General features: G+C 34.0%; 3 protein-coding genes across 7 annotated transcripts; 2 read left to right on the top strand and 1 right to left on the bottom strand.

The window, feature by feature from the left end:
• The first annotated feature begins 5,881 nt into the window (after nucleotides 1-5,881).
• On the top strand, nucleotides 5,882-9,698 carry LOC135141391 (cullin-4A). Its single transcript, XM_064072451.1, has 5 exons — nucleotides 5,882-6,273; nucleotides 6,322-7,401; nucleotides 8,136-8,941; nucleotides 9,028-9,180; nucleotides 9,231-9,698. Exons 1-5 carry the CDS (start codon nucleotides 6,042-6,044, stop codon nucleotides 9,324-9,326), a joined length of 2,367 nt encoding a protein of 788 aa, XP_063928521.1. The 5' UTR covers nucleotides 5,882-6,041; the 3' UTR covers nucleotides 9,327-9,698.
• Nucleotides 9,699-9,858: 160 nt separating this feature from the next.
• On the top strand, nucleotides 9,859-11,065 carry LOC135141342 (uncharacterized). The gene is made up of 5 exons (XM_064072366.1): nucleotides 9,859-9,972; nucleotides 10,037-10,199; nucleotides 10,250-10,413; nucleotides 10,464-10,773; nucleotides 10,825-11,065. The coding sequence occupies exons 1-5, from the start codon at nucleotides 9,911-9,913 to the stop codon at nucleotides 10,975-10,977; spliced, it is 852 nt and encodes a 283-aa protein (XP_063928436.1). The 5' UTR covers nucleotides 9,859-9,910; the 3' UTR covers nucleotides 10,978-11,065.
• LOC135141341 (transcription initiation factor TFIID subunit 3) lies at nucleotides 10,961-16,414 on the bottom strand. Of its 5 annotated transcripts, XM_064072365.1 has the most exons (12): nucleotides 16,135-16,414; nucleotides 15,843-16,085; nucleotides 15,672-15,795; nucleotides 13,975-14,848; nucleotides 13,740-13,911; nucleotides 13,240-13,649; nucleotides 13,099-13,184; nucleotides 12,888-13,054; nucleotides 12,317-12,474; nucleotides 11,840-11,973; nucleotides 11,272-11,372; nucleotides 11,130-11,220 (listed from the first exon to the last, which is right to left on the bottom strand). In XM_064072365.1, the coding sequence occupies exons 1-11, from the start codon at nucleotides 16,298-16,300 to the stop codon at nucleotides 11,306-11,308; spliced, it is 2,601 nt and encodes an 866-aa protein (XP_063928435.1). In that variant the 5' UTR covers nucleotides 16,301-16,414; the 3' UTR covers nucleotides 11,130-11,220; nucleotides 11,272-11,305. The 5 variants fall into 5 exon arrangements, with proteins under 5 accessions (XP_063928433.1, XP_063928434.1, XP_063928431.1 ...); XM_064072363.1 differs by lacking the exon at nucleotides 11,840-11,973 and having other exon boundaries at nucleotides 10,961-11,220; nucleotides 12,888-13,048; XM_064072364.1 differs by lacking the exon at nucleotides 12,317-12,474 and having other exon boundaries at nucleotides 10,961-11,220.
• Between the last annotated feature and the right edge of the window lie 331 nt (nucleotides 16,415-16,745).

The following is a 16,745-nucleotide window of genomic DNA, read 5'->3' on the forward strand; positions in this document are numbered from 1 at the left end:
TATCTACGTCCCTGAATTTTTTCGCAATTTTTAAACAACTTTTTTTTAGTGAAATTTTTCCAATGGTCCCCCCTTCTTCAAATTTCGGCCAAAATTTGACATTTTCGAAACTTAACCAAACACATTTTCTTGTAGATATCGAGCTCTAGAACTCACTTCCGTTATCGTTTCTTTGATAAATGCAACCGTTTTTCCAGAATCGACTGTTGAAGGAACGAAATTTTTTGAAATTTTAAAAAATTTGCATTTCATATCGATTCTAGCGAAAATTTTGCTCCGTGACCTAGAACATTCTATATTTTTGGAATCAGCAAGTCGAGATCTGCATCCCTGAATTTTTTCAGAATTTTTAGACAACTTTTTTTTTGGTGAAATTTTTCCAATGGTCCCCCCTTCTTCAAATTTCGGCCAAAATTTGACATTTTCGAAACTTAACTAAATACATTTTCTTGTAGATTTCGAGCTCTAGAACTCACTTCCGGCCTCGTTTCTTTGATAATGGCAACCGTTTTTCCAGAATCGACCCATGAAATACACAAATTTTTAGAAATTTTCAAAAATTCGCTTTTCATACCGATTCTAGCGAAAATTTTGTTCCGTGACCCTAAACATTCTATATTTTTGGAATCAGCAAGTCGAGATCTGCATCCCTGAATTTTTTCAGAATTTTTAGACAACTTTTTTTTTTGGTGAAATTTTTCCAATGGTCCCCCCTTCTTCAAATTTCGGCCAAAATTTGACATTTTCGAAACTTAACTAAACACATTTTCTTGTAGATTTAGAGCTCCTGAACTCACTTCCGGTTTTGTTTCTTTGATAACTGCAACCGTTTTTCCAGAATCGACCGTTGAAATATCGAAATTTTTGGAAATTCTAAAAAATTCGCATTTAATACCGATTCTAGCGAAAATTTTGCTCCGTGACCCTAAACACTCTATATTGCTGGAATCAGCACGTCGAGATCTACATCTATGAATTTTTTTAGAATTTTTAGACAACTTTTTTTCAGTGAAATTTTTCCAATGGTCCCACCTTCTTCAAATTTTCCCAAAATTTGACATTTCCGAAACTTAACTAGACACACTTTATTGTAGAATTCGAGCTCTAGAACTCACTTCCGGCCTCGTTTTTTTGGTAACTGCAACCGTTTTTCCAGAATCGACTGTTGAATTATCGAAATTTTAAGAAATCTTCAAAAATTCGCATTTCATACCGATTCTAGCGAAAATTTTGCCCCGTGACCCTAAACATTCTACATTTTTGGAATCAGCAAGTCGAGATCTACATCCCTGAATTTTTCCAGAATTTTTAGACATTTTTTTTTATTGAAATTTTTCCAATGTTCCCCCCTTCTTCAAATTTCAGTCAAATTTTGACATTTTCGAAACTTAACTAAATACATTTTCTTGTAGATTTCGAGCTCTAGAACTCACTTCCGGCTTCGTTTCTTTGATAACTGCAACCGTTTTTCCAGAATCGACGGTTGAATTATCGAAATTTTAAGAAATCTTCAAAAATTCGCATTTCATACCGATTCTAGCGAAAATTTTGCCCCGTGACCCTAAACATTCTACATTTTTGGAATCAGCAAGTCGAAATCTACATCCTTGAATTTTTTCAGAATTTTCAGACATTTTTTTTTAATTGAAATTTTTCCAATGGTCCCCCCTTCTTCAAATTTCAGTCAAATTTTGACATTTTCAAAACTTAACTAAACACATTTTCTTGTAGATTTCGAGGTCTAGAACTCACTTCCGGCATTGTTTCTTTGATAACCGCAACCGTTGTTCCAGAATGCACGGTTGAAATATCGAAATTTTTGGAAATTTAAAAAAATTCGCATTTCATACCGATTCTCGCGAAAATTTTGCTCCGTGACCCTAAACATTTTATATTTTTGGAATCAGCAAGTCGATATCTACATCCCTGAATTTTTCCAGAATTTTTAGACAACTTTTTTAAAAGTGAAATTTTTTCAATGGTCGCCCCTTCTTCAAATTTCGGCCAAAATTTGACATTTTCGAAACTTAACTAAATACATTTTCTTGAAGATTTCGAGCTCTAGAACTTACTTCCGGCCTTCTTTCTTTGAGGACTGCAACTGTTTTTCCAGAATCGACTGTTGAAATATCGAAATTTTTAGAAATTTTAAAAAATTCGTATTTCATACCGATTCTAGCGAAAATTTTGCTCCGCGACCTAGAACATTCTATATTTTTGGAATCAGCAAGTCGAAATCTACATCCCTGAATTTTTTCAGAATTTTTTGACAACTTTTTTAAAAGTGAAATTTTTCCAATGGTCCCCCCTTCCTCAAATTTCGGCCAAAATTTGACATTTTCGAAACTTAACTAAACACATTTTCTTGTAAATTTCGAGCTCCAAAACTCACTTCCGGCATTGTTTCTTTGATAACTGCAACCGTTGTTCCAGAATCGACCGTTGAAATATCGAAATTTTTGGAAATTTAAAAAAATTCGCATTTCATACCGATTCTCGCAAAAATTTTGCTCCGTGACCCTAAACATTTTATATTTTTGGAATCAGCAAGTCGAGATCTACATCAATTAATTTTTTTAGAATTTTTAGACAACTTTTTTAAAAGTGAAATTTTTCCAATGGTCCCCCCTTCTTCAAATTTCGGCCAAAATTTGACATTTTCGAAACTTAACTAAACACATTTTCTTGTAGATTTAGAGCTCCTGAACTCACTTCCGGTTTTGTTTCTTTGATAACTTCAACCGTTTTTCCAGAATCGACCGTTGAAATATCGAAATTTTTGGAAATTCTAAAAAATTCGCATTTAATACCGATTCTAGCGAAAATTTTCCTCCGTGACCCTAAACACTCTATATAGCTGGAATCAGCACGTCGAGATCTACATCTATGAATTTTTTTAGAATTTTTAGACAACTTTTTTTCAGTGAAATTTTTCCAATGGTCCCCCCTTCTTCAAATTTTCCCAAAATTTGACATTTCCGAAACTTAACTAGACACACTTTATTGTAGAATTCGAGCTCTAGAACTCACTTCCGGCCTCGTTTTTTTGGTAACTGCAACCGTTTTTCCAGAATCGACTGTTGAATTATCGAAATTTTAAGAAATCTTCAAAAATTCGCATTTCATACCGATTCTAGCGAAAATTTTGCCCCGTGACCCTAAACATTCTACATTTTTGGAATCAGCAAGTCGAAATCTACATCCTTGAATTTTTTCAGAATTTTCAGACTTTTTTTTTTATTGAAATTTTTCCAATGGTCCCCCCTTCTTCAAATTTCAGTCAAATTTTGACATTTTCGAAACTTAACTAAATACATTTTCTTGTAGATTTCGAGGTCTAGAACTCACTTCCGGCATTGTTTCTTTGATAACCGCAACCGTTGTTCAAGAATGCACCGTTGAAATATCGAAATTTTTGGAAATTTAAAAAAATTCGCATTTCATACCGATTCTCGCGAAAATTTTGCTCCGTGACACTAAACATTCTATATTTTTGGAATCAGCAAGTCGAGATCTACATCCCTGAATTTTTCCAGAATTTTTAGACATTTTTTTTTTTATTGAAATTTTTCCAATGGTCCCCCCTTCTTAAAATTTTAGTCAAATTTTGACATTTCCGAAACTTAACTAGACACACTTTATTGTAGATTTCGAGCTCTAGAACTCACTTCCGGCCTCGTTTTTTTGATAACTGCAACCGTTTTTCCAGAATCGACTGTTGAATTATCGAAATTTTAAGAAATCTTCAAAAATTCGCATTTCATACCGATTCTAGCGAAAATTTTGCCCCGTGACCCTAAACATTCTACATTTTTGGAATCAGCAAGTCGAAATCTACATCCTTGAATTTTTTCAGAATTTTCAGACATTTTTTTTTTATTGAAATTTTTCCAATGGTCCCCCCTTCTTCAAATTTCAGTCAAATTTTGACATTTTCGAAACTTAACTAAATACATTTTCTTGTAGATTTCGAGGTCTAGAACTCACTTCCGGCATTGTTTCTTTGATAACCGCAACCGTTGTTCCAGAATGCACCGTTGAAATATCGAAATTTTTGGAAATTTAAAAAAATTCGCATTTCATACCGATTCTCGCGAAAATTTTGCTCCGTGACACTAAACATTCTATATTTTTGGAATCAGCAAGTCGAGATCTACATCCCTGAATTTTTCCAGAATTTTTAGACTTTTTTTTTTTATTGAAATTTTTCCAATGGTCCCCCCTTCTTCAAATTTCAGTCAAATTTTGACATTTTCGAAACTTAACTAAATACATTTTCTTGTAGATTTCGAGCTCTAGAACTCACTTCCGGCTTCGTTTCTTTGATAACTGCAACCGTTTTTCCAGAATCGACTGTTGAAATATCGAAATTTTTAGAAATTTAAAAAAATTCGCATTTCTTACCGATTCTAGCGAAAATTTTGCTCCGTGACCCAGAACATTCTATATTTTTGGAATCAGCAAGTCGAGATCTACATCCCTGATTTTTTTCGCAGTTTTTAGACAACTTAATTTTTAGTGAAATTTTTCCAATGGTCCCCCCTTCTTCAAATTTTGGCCAAAATTTGACATTTTCGAAACTTAACTAAACACATTTTCTTGTAGATTTCGAGGTCTAGGACTCACTTCCAGCATCGTTTCTTTGGTAAGTGTAACCGCTTTTCCAGAATCGACCGTTGAATTATCGAAATTTTTATAAATCTAAAAAAAATCGCATTTCATACCGATTCTAGCGAAAATTTTGCTCCGTGACCCTGAACATTTTATATTTTTGGAATCAGCAAGTCGAGATCTACATTCCTGAATTTTTTCAGAATTTTTAGACAACTTTATTTTTAGTGAAATTTTTCCAATAGTCTCCCCTTCTTCAAATTTCGACCAAATTTTTACATTTTCGAAACTTAATCAAACACATTTTCTTGTAGATTTCGAGCTCTAGAACTCACTTCCGGCCTCGTTTCTTTGATAACTGCAACCGTTTTTCCAGAATCGACCGTTGAAATATCGAAATTATTAGAAATTTTAAAAAATTCGCATTTCATATCGATTCTAGCGAAAATTTTGCTCCGTGACCCTAAACATTCTATATTTTTGGAATCAGCAAGTCGAGATCTACATCCCTGATTTTTTTCAGAATTTTTAGACAACTTTTTTAAAAGTGCAATTTTTCCAATGGTCCCCCCTTTTTCAAATTTCGGCCAAAATTTGACATTTTCGAAACTTAACTAAAAACGTTTTCTGGTAGATTTCGAGCTCTAGAACTCACTTCCGGTCTCGTTTGTTTAGTAACTGCAACCGTTTTTCCAGAATCGATCGTTGAAATATTGAAATTTTTAGAAATTTAAAAAAATTCGCATTTCATACCGTTTCTAGCGAAAATTTAGCTCCGTGACACTAAACATTCTATATTTTTGGAATCAGCAAGTCGAGATCTACGTCCCTGAATTTTTTTTGTATTTGTAATTGTACCAGCCTGTATATGTGAAAAATGTAAATAATTGTATAAAAAATCCGACACTGTTTTACAGTGAAGACAATTTTGAGAAGATGACTTGATGCCTTAAATTTCATCATGTCATAAATTCCATCACCCGGTATCTCTAATAATAATCAATGAGAAATCAAGAACCGTGCACTTAGTGATTCGCTCTGTACATTAACGAAAGACGTGTCCAATTAATTCAAATTTATATTTCTCGTTAATTTACATTTGTAGATAATTTTGCAAGGTTTTATTTGACTGACGCATGTCATTAGTATTCACGACTCATCACAATTTACTTGTAATTGGTCATACAGTTTTCTATTATCTGTCAATTTGCCACCAGCGCCCTCCATGGAGCACCTCGTTATTGCGAATTTGGCACTTTGACACTTTTGACACTGTGTTTTGACAGCCGCTGTAGCACTTGTATGTTGTGTTGTTGCAAAAGAAAATTTTAGTATCTTCTAGAAAATAGTTAAAATGTTTAGTTAATAACTGTGTTTGATTTATTTTCGCAATTAATTTATTAAGTTGTAAGAGTTGGTGATGTTTTTCTATGTCAAGACACGTTAGTAAGATTGGGGACCCTAGTCCTTTGAAGAGGTTGGACGAGCCACAAATATCGAAAAAAATACGATTAGAAATAGAAGTTGATGAAAACATGAGCGACAATTCGCCGGACCGAAACAGAAGAGCAAATTTTTCAAATGTGAACGGCGTCAACAGGAATTTAAACATCCACTCGGTTAAGCCGACAACCAAAAAGCTCATTATAAAGAATTTTAAAAGTAAGAGGTACGTAAGTGAGTTACGGTGTCTATATTGCGTGCTTGTAGGTGAACCAAAGCTCCCTGATGACTACAATGAAACGACTTGGAAGAAACTCAGCAGTGCTGTTATTGCTATTCAGCAATCAAAACCCAATGAATATCTCCTCGAAGAGCTGTACCAAGCCGTGGGCAACATGTGCAGTCATAAAATGGCTTCAGAACTTTACAAGAACCTGTTCGAACTCATCGACGCTCACGTGCGTAGCAATATCGAGAAGTTCAAAACGGAAACAATGGATAGATTACTATTCTTGAAGAAAATGAATGACACTTGGCAATCTCATTGCAATCAAATGATCATGATACGAGGTATTTTTCTTTGTTTAGATCGCACATATGTCTTGCAGAACCCAAACATTTCTTCAATTTGGGACATGGGCTTAGATTTGTTTCGTAAATACTTCATGTTGCATACATTAGTGCAAACTCGTGTGGTGGAAGGTTTACTCATGTTGATAGAACAGGAAAGACAAGGCGATAAAGTCGACAGAATCTTACTTAAATCTCTTTTACGTATGCTAACAGATTTACAAATTTATAACAAAGCTTTTGAACAGAAATTTCTACAATCGACTGAACGTCTTTATGCTGCTGAAGGTCAGAGGCTTATGCAAGAACTTGAAGTGCCTGAGTTTTTGGCTCATGTAGATAAAAGAATTCATGAAGAAAACGAACGGGTTTTACATTATCTAGACTCTAGTACAAAGTATCAGTTAATTCATACTGTAGAAAAACAGCTGCTTAGTGAACATATTAATAATATTTTACAAAAGGGGCTTGACAATCTGCTCGAGGAAAATCGTCTACATGATTTATCTCTTCTGTATCAACTGTTTAGTCGGGTTAAAAACGGCCTGCAGGAACTTTGCCACGCTTTTAACGCTTTTATTAAAAAACAAGGACGCACTATTGTTATAGATCCTGAAAAGGATAAAACTATGGTTCAAGAACTACTTGATTTTAAAGATGCTATGGATAATATTGTTGCTAGCTGCTTTAAGAAGAATGAAATGTTTAGCAACTCACTCAAAGAGGCGTTTGAACACTTCATCAACCAAAGGACTAACAAACCAGCTGAACTCATAGGTATGATAACACAAATTAAGTTCAAATTAACATGCTTGTTTTCAAAAATTATTCTCAAATTTGGACTAAGTATTTAAGCAACAAAAAAAATCCGCCATTTTGGTTACAACTTATGACGTCATTAAATTTTTTGAGTGCAGTGACTCAGGTTTGGAATTGTGAGCTGTAACGTCACAAGTTATTCTAAGTAAATAAAAATGTGGGGAATGGTTGGTGTTAAATTTAGCTCTTTATGTAAACTTGACATTTTTGAACAAGTTCGTCAAGGACAGAATGGCTATTTTTTGAAAATCGTTAAAAATAAATATGTAAATAAAAAGGCTCTAAAATTTGTAAGTCGTACCAAAAAAACATGCACTCTTTACATAGAGAGATTATGGAAAACGTCCAAAAGCCGTTGTAGAATATAGAATGATGATGTAACAATTAGAATGCATCTCAATTTTATAATCCGTTCAGTAGGTACCTGGAAACGAGAGATCGACCCTTTCACATTCTACAAGCTGTAAAACTTCAAGAAAATATGAAATTAGATTTTTTTTTTTGAAAATAATCGATTCCAAAATTATTGTTATATGAGTTTTATTTGTTTCATTGTTTTTTTGAAAGTGAGGTTAGTCTCTAAAATATGACCTTGGTACGATATTTTTGAATATCGATATAGGGTGGTCCAAATTAACTTTTTGTTTCGTACTTGTACATCCCTTGTTATTACTTTTATTATTGTTATATAGCAAAGTTTGTGGACTCTAAGCTACGCGCTGGCAACAAAGAGGCTACAGAAGAAGAACTGGAACGTCTTCTGGACAAAATAATGGTATTGTTTAGGTTCATCCACGGCAAAGATGTGTTCGAGGCGTTCTATAAAAAAGACTTAGCGAAAAGATTGTTGGTGGGTAAATCAGCTAGCGTGGATGCTGAGAAAAGTATGTTGAGCAAATTAAAACAAGAGTGCGGTGGAGGCTTTACATCGAAATTGGAAGGAATGTTCAAAGATATGGAGTTGAGTAAAGACATAAATGTAGCTTTCAAGCAACATTTGAACATAAACACACCCGAATTGATGCCCCTTGATATGACTGTGAATATTCTCACCATGGGATATTGGCCAACTTATTTGCCCATGGATGTAACGTTGCCTGCTCAAATGGTCAAATTTCAAGATATTTTTAAGGAGTTTTATTTGAGTAAACACAACGGGAGGAAGTTGCAGTGGCAACCCACTCTGGGACACTGTGTTTTGAAAGCTAGATTTAAAGCGGGGCAAAAGGAATTGGTTGTGTCACTATTTCAAACACTCGTAATACTCCTGTTTAATGAGTCTGACGAACACGGTTTTGAGTATATTAAAGCAGCTACTAATATAGAGGATGGCGAGTTGAGGAGAACTCTACAGAGTTTAGCCTGTGGTAAAGCCAGAGTTCTTAACAAAATACCCAAAGGTAGAGAAATTGAAGATAACGATAAATTTAAATTCAATAATGATTTTGTAAATAAGTTGTTCCGCATCAAGATTAATCAAATACAAATGAAGGAAACCGTAAGTTTCACGCTTAATCGTTAAATTCGTTTACTATTGGTTAAGCAGTTTGACGTAAACCAATGACAATGTATTCTATGTTTTAGACGGAAGAGCAGAAAGCCACTGAAGAGAGGGTATTCCAAGACCGCCAGTATCAAATTGATGCCGCCATTGTTAGAATAATGAAAATGCGGAAAACTCTTAGTCATAATTTGCTCATTAGTGAACTTCTGGGGCAGCTTAAATTTCCTGTTAAGGTGACTACTTTTCATAATTGTGGTTCTTAAACTGATTTTTATTGTTTCAGCCTTCTGATTTGAAGAAACGTATCGAGTCTCTGATTGACAGAGATTACATGGAGCGTGATAAAGATAATTCCAATCAATACAATTATGTTGCTTAAATTATTTTATTAGTATCTTTATTTGCAAGTCCATGTATTATTATGTTTGTCTTTATCAATTTAATATCTCCATTGAAAATATTCAATTCAGTTCTAGTCCAGACTTCCTGGCTTGTAAATAATCATCGTGAACTCTCTCAACTGATAGAAAATTGATTTTTTTTTTTTTTTCATAAGGAGACTTAGCGGAATACATGTGTTTTCGAGACGCTTGTAAATATATTCTGTTCTTTAAATTCAATTCTCAATATATTGTAAATATAAATATGTAAATGTAAAAATTAATTATGTATGTGCTTTTACAATTTGTCTCGGTTTACAGTGTACTTTTTTTCTTTTGTAATTTAAATAAAAAATTACATGGATTGAAAACGGCTGTTTTAGTAACTATGTCAAATTAGACAATGTCCTCGTTATATTAGTTTTAGAGCGACGCTAGTGACATCTATGTTTATTTCCCGTAAATGCTGTTGGTAATAAAGTAAATAACGAAATTCCCTAACAATTTAAAATTTGACAGTTTTTACAACTGTTTAGTGTTTACAAAAACTTCATAAAAACATCAGTGTTCATGGTTCAAAATAATGTGTACTAAATGTGAAAATTGTGAATTACTTCTTCAGATCGAGGAAGAAAGAATTCAATGGTAAGTGCAAATTTTGTAAATGCAGACATTTCTGACATTTTATTACGAGTTTTATTATCTATAGGTGCAAAGACCTGACTTCCAAAAACATACGATTACACAAAAAAATCATTGAACAACAGGAATTAATTGGACTATTAAAGAACCGATTATTAGAAAAACAAAGAAATTTTTTATCAGATTATGTGAAAAGTGTCATGCAACAAGTAAACTATTTGCAAGAGAGAGTAAGACTAATTATGAAAATAATCAAACTTTTAGAGCACTTTCATTTCAGACGAGTCTACAAAACGACTATCTTTTAGAAGAAAATCTTAAAGAAAAACTAGATGAAGTAACAGAGGTTTTAAATCTATACAACAATGAAAGAGAAACGCTCCAGAAAGAGATAGAAGATGGCGAGAAATATTTTTCTGAAAATATAACCTATTTGCACGGCTTGTAAACAAAAACAACAACAAAAACAAAAACGTTGATTCTAATATTTTCAGAGTTGATTATTTTCGTGAATCTTTGTTTTATGAGTTGGATAAATCCAACAAACTCAAGCTATATTTTACAAAGAAAATGACAGAGCTAACTACCACTAGCCACCACGTTGTTCTTCACACGTTAAAAGAACAAGGAGAAATTCTGAATAATGAACTGAAATCTAGATATCAAAAAACCATTCAGAAAAGTAAAGAAGAAACTGAAAGACAAAGTCAGTTGGTTTCAAAATTAAGAAAACACAATAAACAACTGTACTTACAGATTCACAAGACAAAAATAGATAGTGAGCAGAAAGTGGCAAAACTTGAGGTAAGAATTTGTTTATTTGGTGTCAAATTAACTAATTTTGAACCGTTTTAGAGAAGTCTTCAAGATTTGAAAGCAACAATAACAAAACTGAAAGAAAAAAACGATTATTTGCACACGCAGATTAAATTAGAAGTAGAAGGCTGCCAAAACGATATTTCTGACACTAGGAAAACATTAAAAAAACTAATAAAATCCAAGTCTTAGTATATTGTATAATCTTGCATATCCACAAATTACACTACATTTGTACTTAATAAATAAATTATTTTCATATAAAATAACGTTAAAAAATTCGAGCAATCATACACCTAATGTTCTTTTTTCTCCTTCTTTTTACGTTTCTTTTTCTGTTTATCACTTTGTAGATCTTCGTTTTTCTTTAATAAGCAATGTCTACAGTACCAATCTTCACTGTCATCTGGAGGAACCTGAATACCAACACAAACCCTACAACTTTTTTTTAGAGTATCGTGTCACAACAAAAATTAACGATTTTACCAGTGGTACCAAGCATCGCACCCATCACAACCTATCATAGGACTACCATCATCCTGCCTTCCGCAACCCGGACATATCCAAACTTCATTTCCGTCAGCGTCCTTAAACAGCATAATTTTTAAAACGGTTTACAAAGTCGGAGCCAAGGAAGCTAATTCCAATTCACTTAAGCACTGACACTTTTACAATATAAAAATGAAAATCGGGTACTAAGGTTTAGCACTATGAGTAGGGGTTCTAGCACAAGGAGACGAGGTTTCGGTACATTAAATGATTGGATTTTTAGGATGAGGAAGGTTGAAAATAAGTCCTAAACAATGTGAATTGGAATTACAATGATAAAAGAATCATGTTCTTATGTTTCGCGTGGGTTGAATAAAGCTATGATGTCTAAGCAGCAAAAGCGCTTCAAATCTGACCGTTTGTGGTGCAAGCATATTTGGTGATGATGAATGAGACCGTGAGCACACCAAACCAACAATATGAGACAAAAACTAGCAAATATACATGTCCAACTTATAGGAAAAAGTATAAATCTGAGAATTAAACTGACACACACTAAACTTACTTTCTTGACGGGTGTTCGTCGTTTTTTAGGCTTAGGAGGTTTTGTTTTGATGGGATGAATTCTGGGCCTACCTGGTCCAGGACCAGTTCTAGGTGAAGATGTGATTGGTGTTTCTTCTTGTGCTGTGTCTTCAGCTGTTTAAAACTTACAACTTAACTGATATTTTTAATGATGTATAGAGAAAGCATTCACACTTTATTACTATTTCAACGGAAGTTCATGCACATATTAGTTCTACTAAAATGGAAATTAAAGAAGGTAAATCCCCGAGCCTAATAACCACCAAGCATGACATTGATTAAATTAAATGAAGCAAATGAAATTAATCAAAGCAAATATACAGAAATGCATGATAAAATAAATGACAATGAAAGGACGTGGGGAGGAAAATGAACATGACTTTTTCGTTAGGTCAGATTTGATTTTTCGTACGGCCTGAGCTCTTGATTTTTTCTCTTGCTGTTGCATTGTACTTACAATATATCTGGAAGGAGGAGCTGGTGGTAATATTGGAACTTCAGCAAGTTCTCTCCTAATTTCTTTTGTTCGTATTTTAGTAGGAATAGGTTTTAGCATGGTTTTCTTCGTTTGATTGAAATTATCAGAAGAGGAACTAGGAAAACTGTCATTGAAAGCTGCAGAGCAAAAAAATAGTAAGGAGAAACCTTATCAGTATGTTAAAAATAAAAGTGAAAATAACAAAACGACTATAAGAAATAAACAAAACAACGATTAACAAAACAAAAGCTAAAACAAACTAATACCATGCTTAGTGGTACAACTTTTTAAATTATGCAAGCCAAACTCTTAGTGAATAAAAATTATCAAACTAAAAATTCAAGTGTCAAAAAAATTGCATTAATACTTGGAAAAGTGGCAACATCGCACACACACACTCACAGAAATAAAATGAATAAAACCCGTTGCACGAATGCAACGCTGCCAAATCAGATTTGAAATTAAACAAACAAATAGTTAAGTCTGAATTTGGCATATTTATAACAAAAATAAATAAAAGGTGCGTTGTGTGCCGTCTTTAATAACTTGCCTGATTGTACAGCTTTTGGAGGATTTACAGGTTTAGGTTTAGGTGGTCCACACACCAAAGCTGAAATTTTAGCTAAACCTGGCGACGTTTCGCGCTTTACCCTTTCTTCATTATTTGCTACATTTTCTTCTTCTTCAGTTTTAACAATGGGTTTAATATTTCTGAAACTAACTACTAGTAAACTTAACCACATATTACACGCACTTACAACTTCCTAGTTTCGGAGTCAGTAGGTTTAGGAGAAGGCGATTTGAACTTCAGCGTTAACTTGACCCCTGGAGAATCCGCATCTTTTATCTATAACACGTAATAAATAAACACCAAACTTATTTAATAAAAAACAACAGAAAACCTCTTTGTCCTTATTACGTTTCCCCTTCTTTTCTTTCTTGTTCTTTTCCTTTTTCTCCTCTTTCAATTTTTTCTTTTCAGCCTTGTTTATTTTATCTTTTTTGTTTCGCTTTTTATCTTTTTTCTCTTTCTTATGTTCTTTAGTCTTCTTCTCTAATTTAGAATTTGGCGAATCGTCCAAATCAACGTCACTCGGCGGCGGCGGTTTTTCCGGACTTGGTTTAGTTGGCGGTGGAGAATCTTCAATAACGTGTACTTCACTTTGAGGCGCAGGTGGAGGCGATGGTTCCGATAATTTTTGATGAAACGTCGACAACGGCGGTTTTTGACCGAAATTATACAAATTGATTGGTGAAAAAGACAGCGGAGGCAATAATGGGTTTGCTAACGGTGTCGGTATTAAACCCGGACCTAGAAAAATGGAAATAAGATGATTTATTGCATAGTAGCACATATACTATTTTTTCTACGACTTTCAAATAGATTGTTGAAATTTTATACCTCCAAAATTAAATGGAAATGGTAAAGGCGCGATAGGCGCATGATTGGGGATTGGAACTGGCACAATTGGAGGCAGTTCCATTTTGGGTAAAACTTCTGGAGTTTTTGGTCGTTCCATTTCGATATCCATTGCGTCATTGTCCAATCGGTGCGGGCTTTGTGTTTTCTGAATCTAGAAAATAAAATTTACAAGTTTTTCAAAGTATGTGAAGTGCTTTAGCACGTGAACTATTACTCTTTTAATTTTCTTGTTATCTTTCCTTTTCCGTTTTTCTTTAATTACGGGTGGACTATGCGAGATCATTTCCGGGGTTTTCGGTGTGGAAGGAGTTCCCGGTTGCGAATCATCATCAAAATAATGCGTATCCATTTTTTCGGGGCTTTTATTACTAGGTACGGAATTAATAGGTTCAATAGTGACGTCACTCGATAAATGTGTTAATTTCGGTAACACATCGTCGGGTTCATCAATGATTAAATCCGGCGAGCTTTCTCTGGATTCCTGCTTAATATCATCTTTTTTGTTAATCTTTACGTCGTTTTTCTCGTTTTTAACATTCGAAATCTTCTTAAAAATATTGACTTTCTTCTTGTCCGGTTCTGTAAATAATTTGTCAACGTTATCGAATTCGTTGGGAAAAACTTGCGGGCTTTGCGGCCTCATAGGAATCGGAGTTATAGTCGTGTTCAACTTTTCGGTTTTCTGTCTGGCAGCAGCGAGGGCTTTGTTCAATTTAGCCATTTGGTTTGCTTTATTCTGCTGCATCATCACGTTCACGTCATTATTAGGCGGTACCGAGTTGAGAACTTTGTTTGGCAGTTTCTGTTGTTTTGGTTTTACGACATTATTCATTCTATTCTTGGCCAAAAACGCTGGATTTATCACATCGTCAGGTTTGAGTTGCTTCTTTTTAAACACTTTGGTTGCTTTTTTAACGTCCATGTTCTCGGATGGTGGGTTTACGGGTGGTACGGGATCCACGGAAGCAATCGGGGTCCTGGATTCAGGTAGCTTGCCTTCTCGAGCTGGTGATAAAAATCCAGACGTCGTCATCATTACGCTACTGATTTCTCGTGTCGGTCGGCTACCTTCTTCTTCCCTGCGAAAACTAAAACGGACATCCAGAAGTCTACTTTCAATAAACAAAATGTAACGAAGCAAATGTAACGAGAATCGAGTTGTTTTAACAATTTAAAACTATACACCGTTATTATTATTCTTAACATTAAGAATATTGTCAAATTTGATTTTGGAAATTTCAAGTGAAACCTACTTGGCAAAATTTTGCAATGACGTCACAACAATATATCTGTATTTAATTATAAAATATATTCCCACTAAAAAAAATTGACATGTGATGTGGGTGAAATTTTATTGATTCCGTTAATTTTTGTATGTTTCTATATTTAGTTTATTATTTTTATAAAAAGCACAAATTAAACAACTGCAGTCAGTCAGAGAGCCCATGACACATGTTCCATGTACTTAGTAATTTTAAATGGTAGTTTCCATAGAATATGTGAGTAAAAAATAAACGGTCTGACTGACCTACCTGGGAATACCCAGTACTGCGCATAGAGGAACGGTGCGAAAAAAATATTGCCCAAAAAAGTGTTTGATTCAAAAGCCAACAGTTTGGAGGGGTTAATTTAGAAGCAAACCACCCCAAAGTTCATATAAATAACTTGTTCTAGTTTTTTGGACATAATGTACCAATAACCGTTATTTATCCCTTTTGTTTCTAAATATCTGTGTACTATTCACTGTAACACCAATTAAAAAACAAACAGTAACAATAAATATGTCACACATACGCCATCTCTTGTATTTTTTTTTAACTTTTTGTATCTTTATTTGCAATGATTTCTACATGTATGTAGTTTTTCCTAAATTTTGACACAAAAATTACAAAAGATTTTTTTATTTATTACCTTGGTCTTTTAAACTCTGATGGTGAAATATCAGCCGGTTTTTTAAATACTTGTGCATTTTCACTGTTAGATTCTTCAGGTTCTTCCACTTTGCAGTTGACGGCTTCAACTTCATTTTTATTTCCTGTAACAGTATTTTAAAGTTGAGGGCTACTAAGATGTATGTCTTACCTTCTAATAAGGGGTTCATTGGCGGTAAGTGTTCATGAATGTGCACAGGTCTTGTAACAACTTCCTTACTTCCGGGTTTTAGAAAATTTAAGTGATCTTCTTTAGGTATTGGGTACTTCGGTACAGCGCTTGGCGGGGGGCCAAAATTTACGTATCTCACATACTCTTCCAATTCAGACACACTTACTCCCATTTCTCGAAATGTTAACCCTAAATGATCCAAATTTGGCAACGTACAACCAACTGAAAATGAAATTATTAGTTAAAGTAAGGCGGTTTTTACGTTTTTTACATTCATTGGCATAACTATTCGTCGATCTGGTGATTTGGCCTATGTAATTTCCTAAAATATCTGTTAATATTTCCAGAGGTGTTGTGTTTATAGAGTTCCATCCCAGTGTTTGGAGGATCTTCACAACGGAGATTTTGAGGTGGTCTCTGGTGTAATTACGGGACATTTTCAATTAATTTCACGATATTAATAAACAAATTATTACGAAGATGTACTAGAGGTACAAACAAACCTCCATCTTCCCACAATAAAACACCTGTGATTTTGACAGTTGTTGATAGTTGATAGTTTTGATTTCGCGTTGCCAATGGAATAATGACAAAACCACCAAATGATCAGTGACTGCGCGAGCATTGGCGTAACATGAAATGGGCGGAGCTGAAATGAAACGAACTGTTGGACGATTTTTTAAATACGACATCCATTTTGAAAATTTTAATATAGTCTATGCCGTATTGTCATTTTTACTTTTAAAGTTTAAAAGATTTGTCATGTCGCATCCGCAGTCCGCAGTACCAAAAGTGAAAAAACTTAAAAAATAAATTTACAATACTTGCAGGTGTTTTACACTTTGTATAATAGTGGAATGAGACTGATGGTTAAGATTTTCT

The sequence above is a fragment of the Zophobas morio genome, unplaced genomic scaffold (assembly GCF_036711695.1).
Source record: "Zophobas morio isolate AGI-343-1 ecotype UQ-CSIRO unplaced genomic scaffold, CSIRO_AGI_Zmor_V1 ptg000044l, whole genome shotgun sequence".
Lineage (NCBI taxonomy): Eukaryota > Metazoa > Arthropoda > Insecta > Coleoptera > Tenebrionidae > Zophobas > Zophobas morio.

What these genes read in the sequence shown, in the direction of transcription:
- LOC135141391 (XM_064072451.1), top strand. Translation starts at nt 6,042, where the DNA reads ATGTCAAGACACGTTAGTAAGATTGGGGACCCTAGTCCTTTGAAGAGG. An exon ending in CATTATAAAGAATTTTAAAA is followed by an intron (nt 6,274 to 6,321) that starts GTAAGAGGTACG and finishes GCGTGCTTGTAG; the next exon opens with GTGAACCAAAGCTCCCTGAT. An exon ending in CAAACCAGCTGAACTCATAG is followed by an intron (nt 7,402 to 8,135) that starts GTATGATAACAC and finishes ATTGTTATATAG; the next exon opens with CAAAGTTTGTGGACTCTAAG.
- LOC135141341 (XM_064072361.1), bottom strand. Translation starts at nt 16,300, where the DNA reads ATGTCCCGTAATTACACCAGAGACCACCTCAAAATCTCCGTTGTGAAG. An exon ending in GAATAGTTATGCCAATGAAT is followed by an intron (nt 16,086 to 16,134) that starts GTAAAAAACGTA and finishes TTTCATTTTCAG; the next exon opens with TTGGTTGTACGTTGCCAAAT. An exon ending in TGCGATGCTTGGTACCACTG is followed by an intron (nt 11,221 to 11,271) that starts GTAAAATCGTTA and finishes AAAAAGTTGTAG; the next exon opens with GGTTTGTGTTGGTATTCAGG.
- LOC135141342 (XM_064072366.1), top strand. Translation starts at nt 9,911, where the DNA reads ATGTGTACTAAATGTGAAAATTGTGAATTACTTCTTCAGATCGAGGAA. An exon ending in ATAACCTATTTGCACGGCTT is followed by an intron (nt 10,414 to 10,463) that starts GTAAACAAAAAC and finishes TAATATTTTCAG; the next exon opens with AGTTGATTATTTTCGTGAAT. An exon ending in AGAAAGTGGCAAAACTTGAG is followed by an intron (nt 10,774 to 10,824) that starts GTAAGAATTTGT and finishes GAACCGTTTTAG; the next exon opens with AGAAGTCTTCAAGATTTGAA.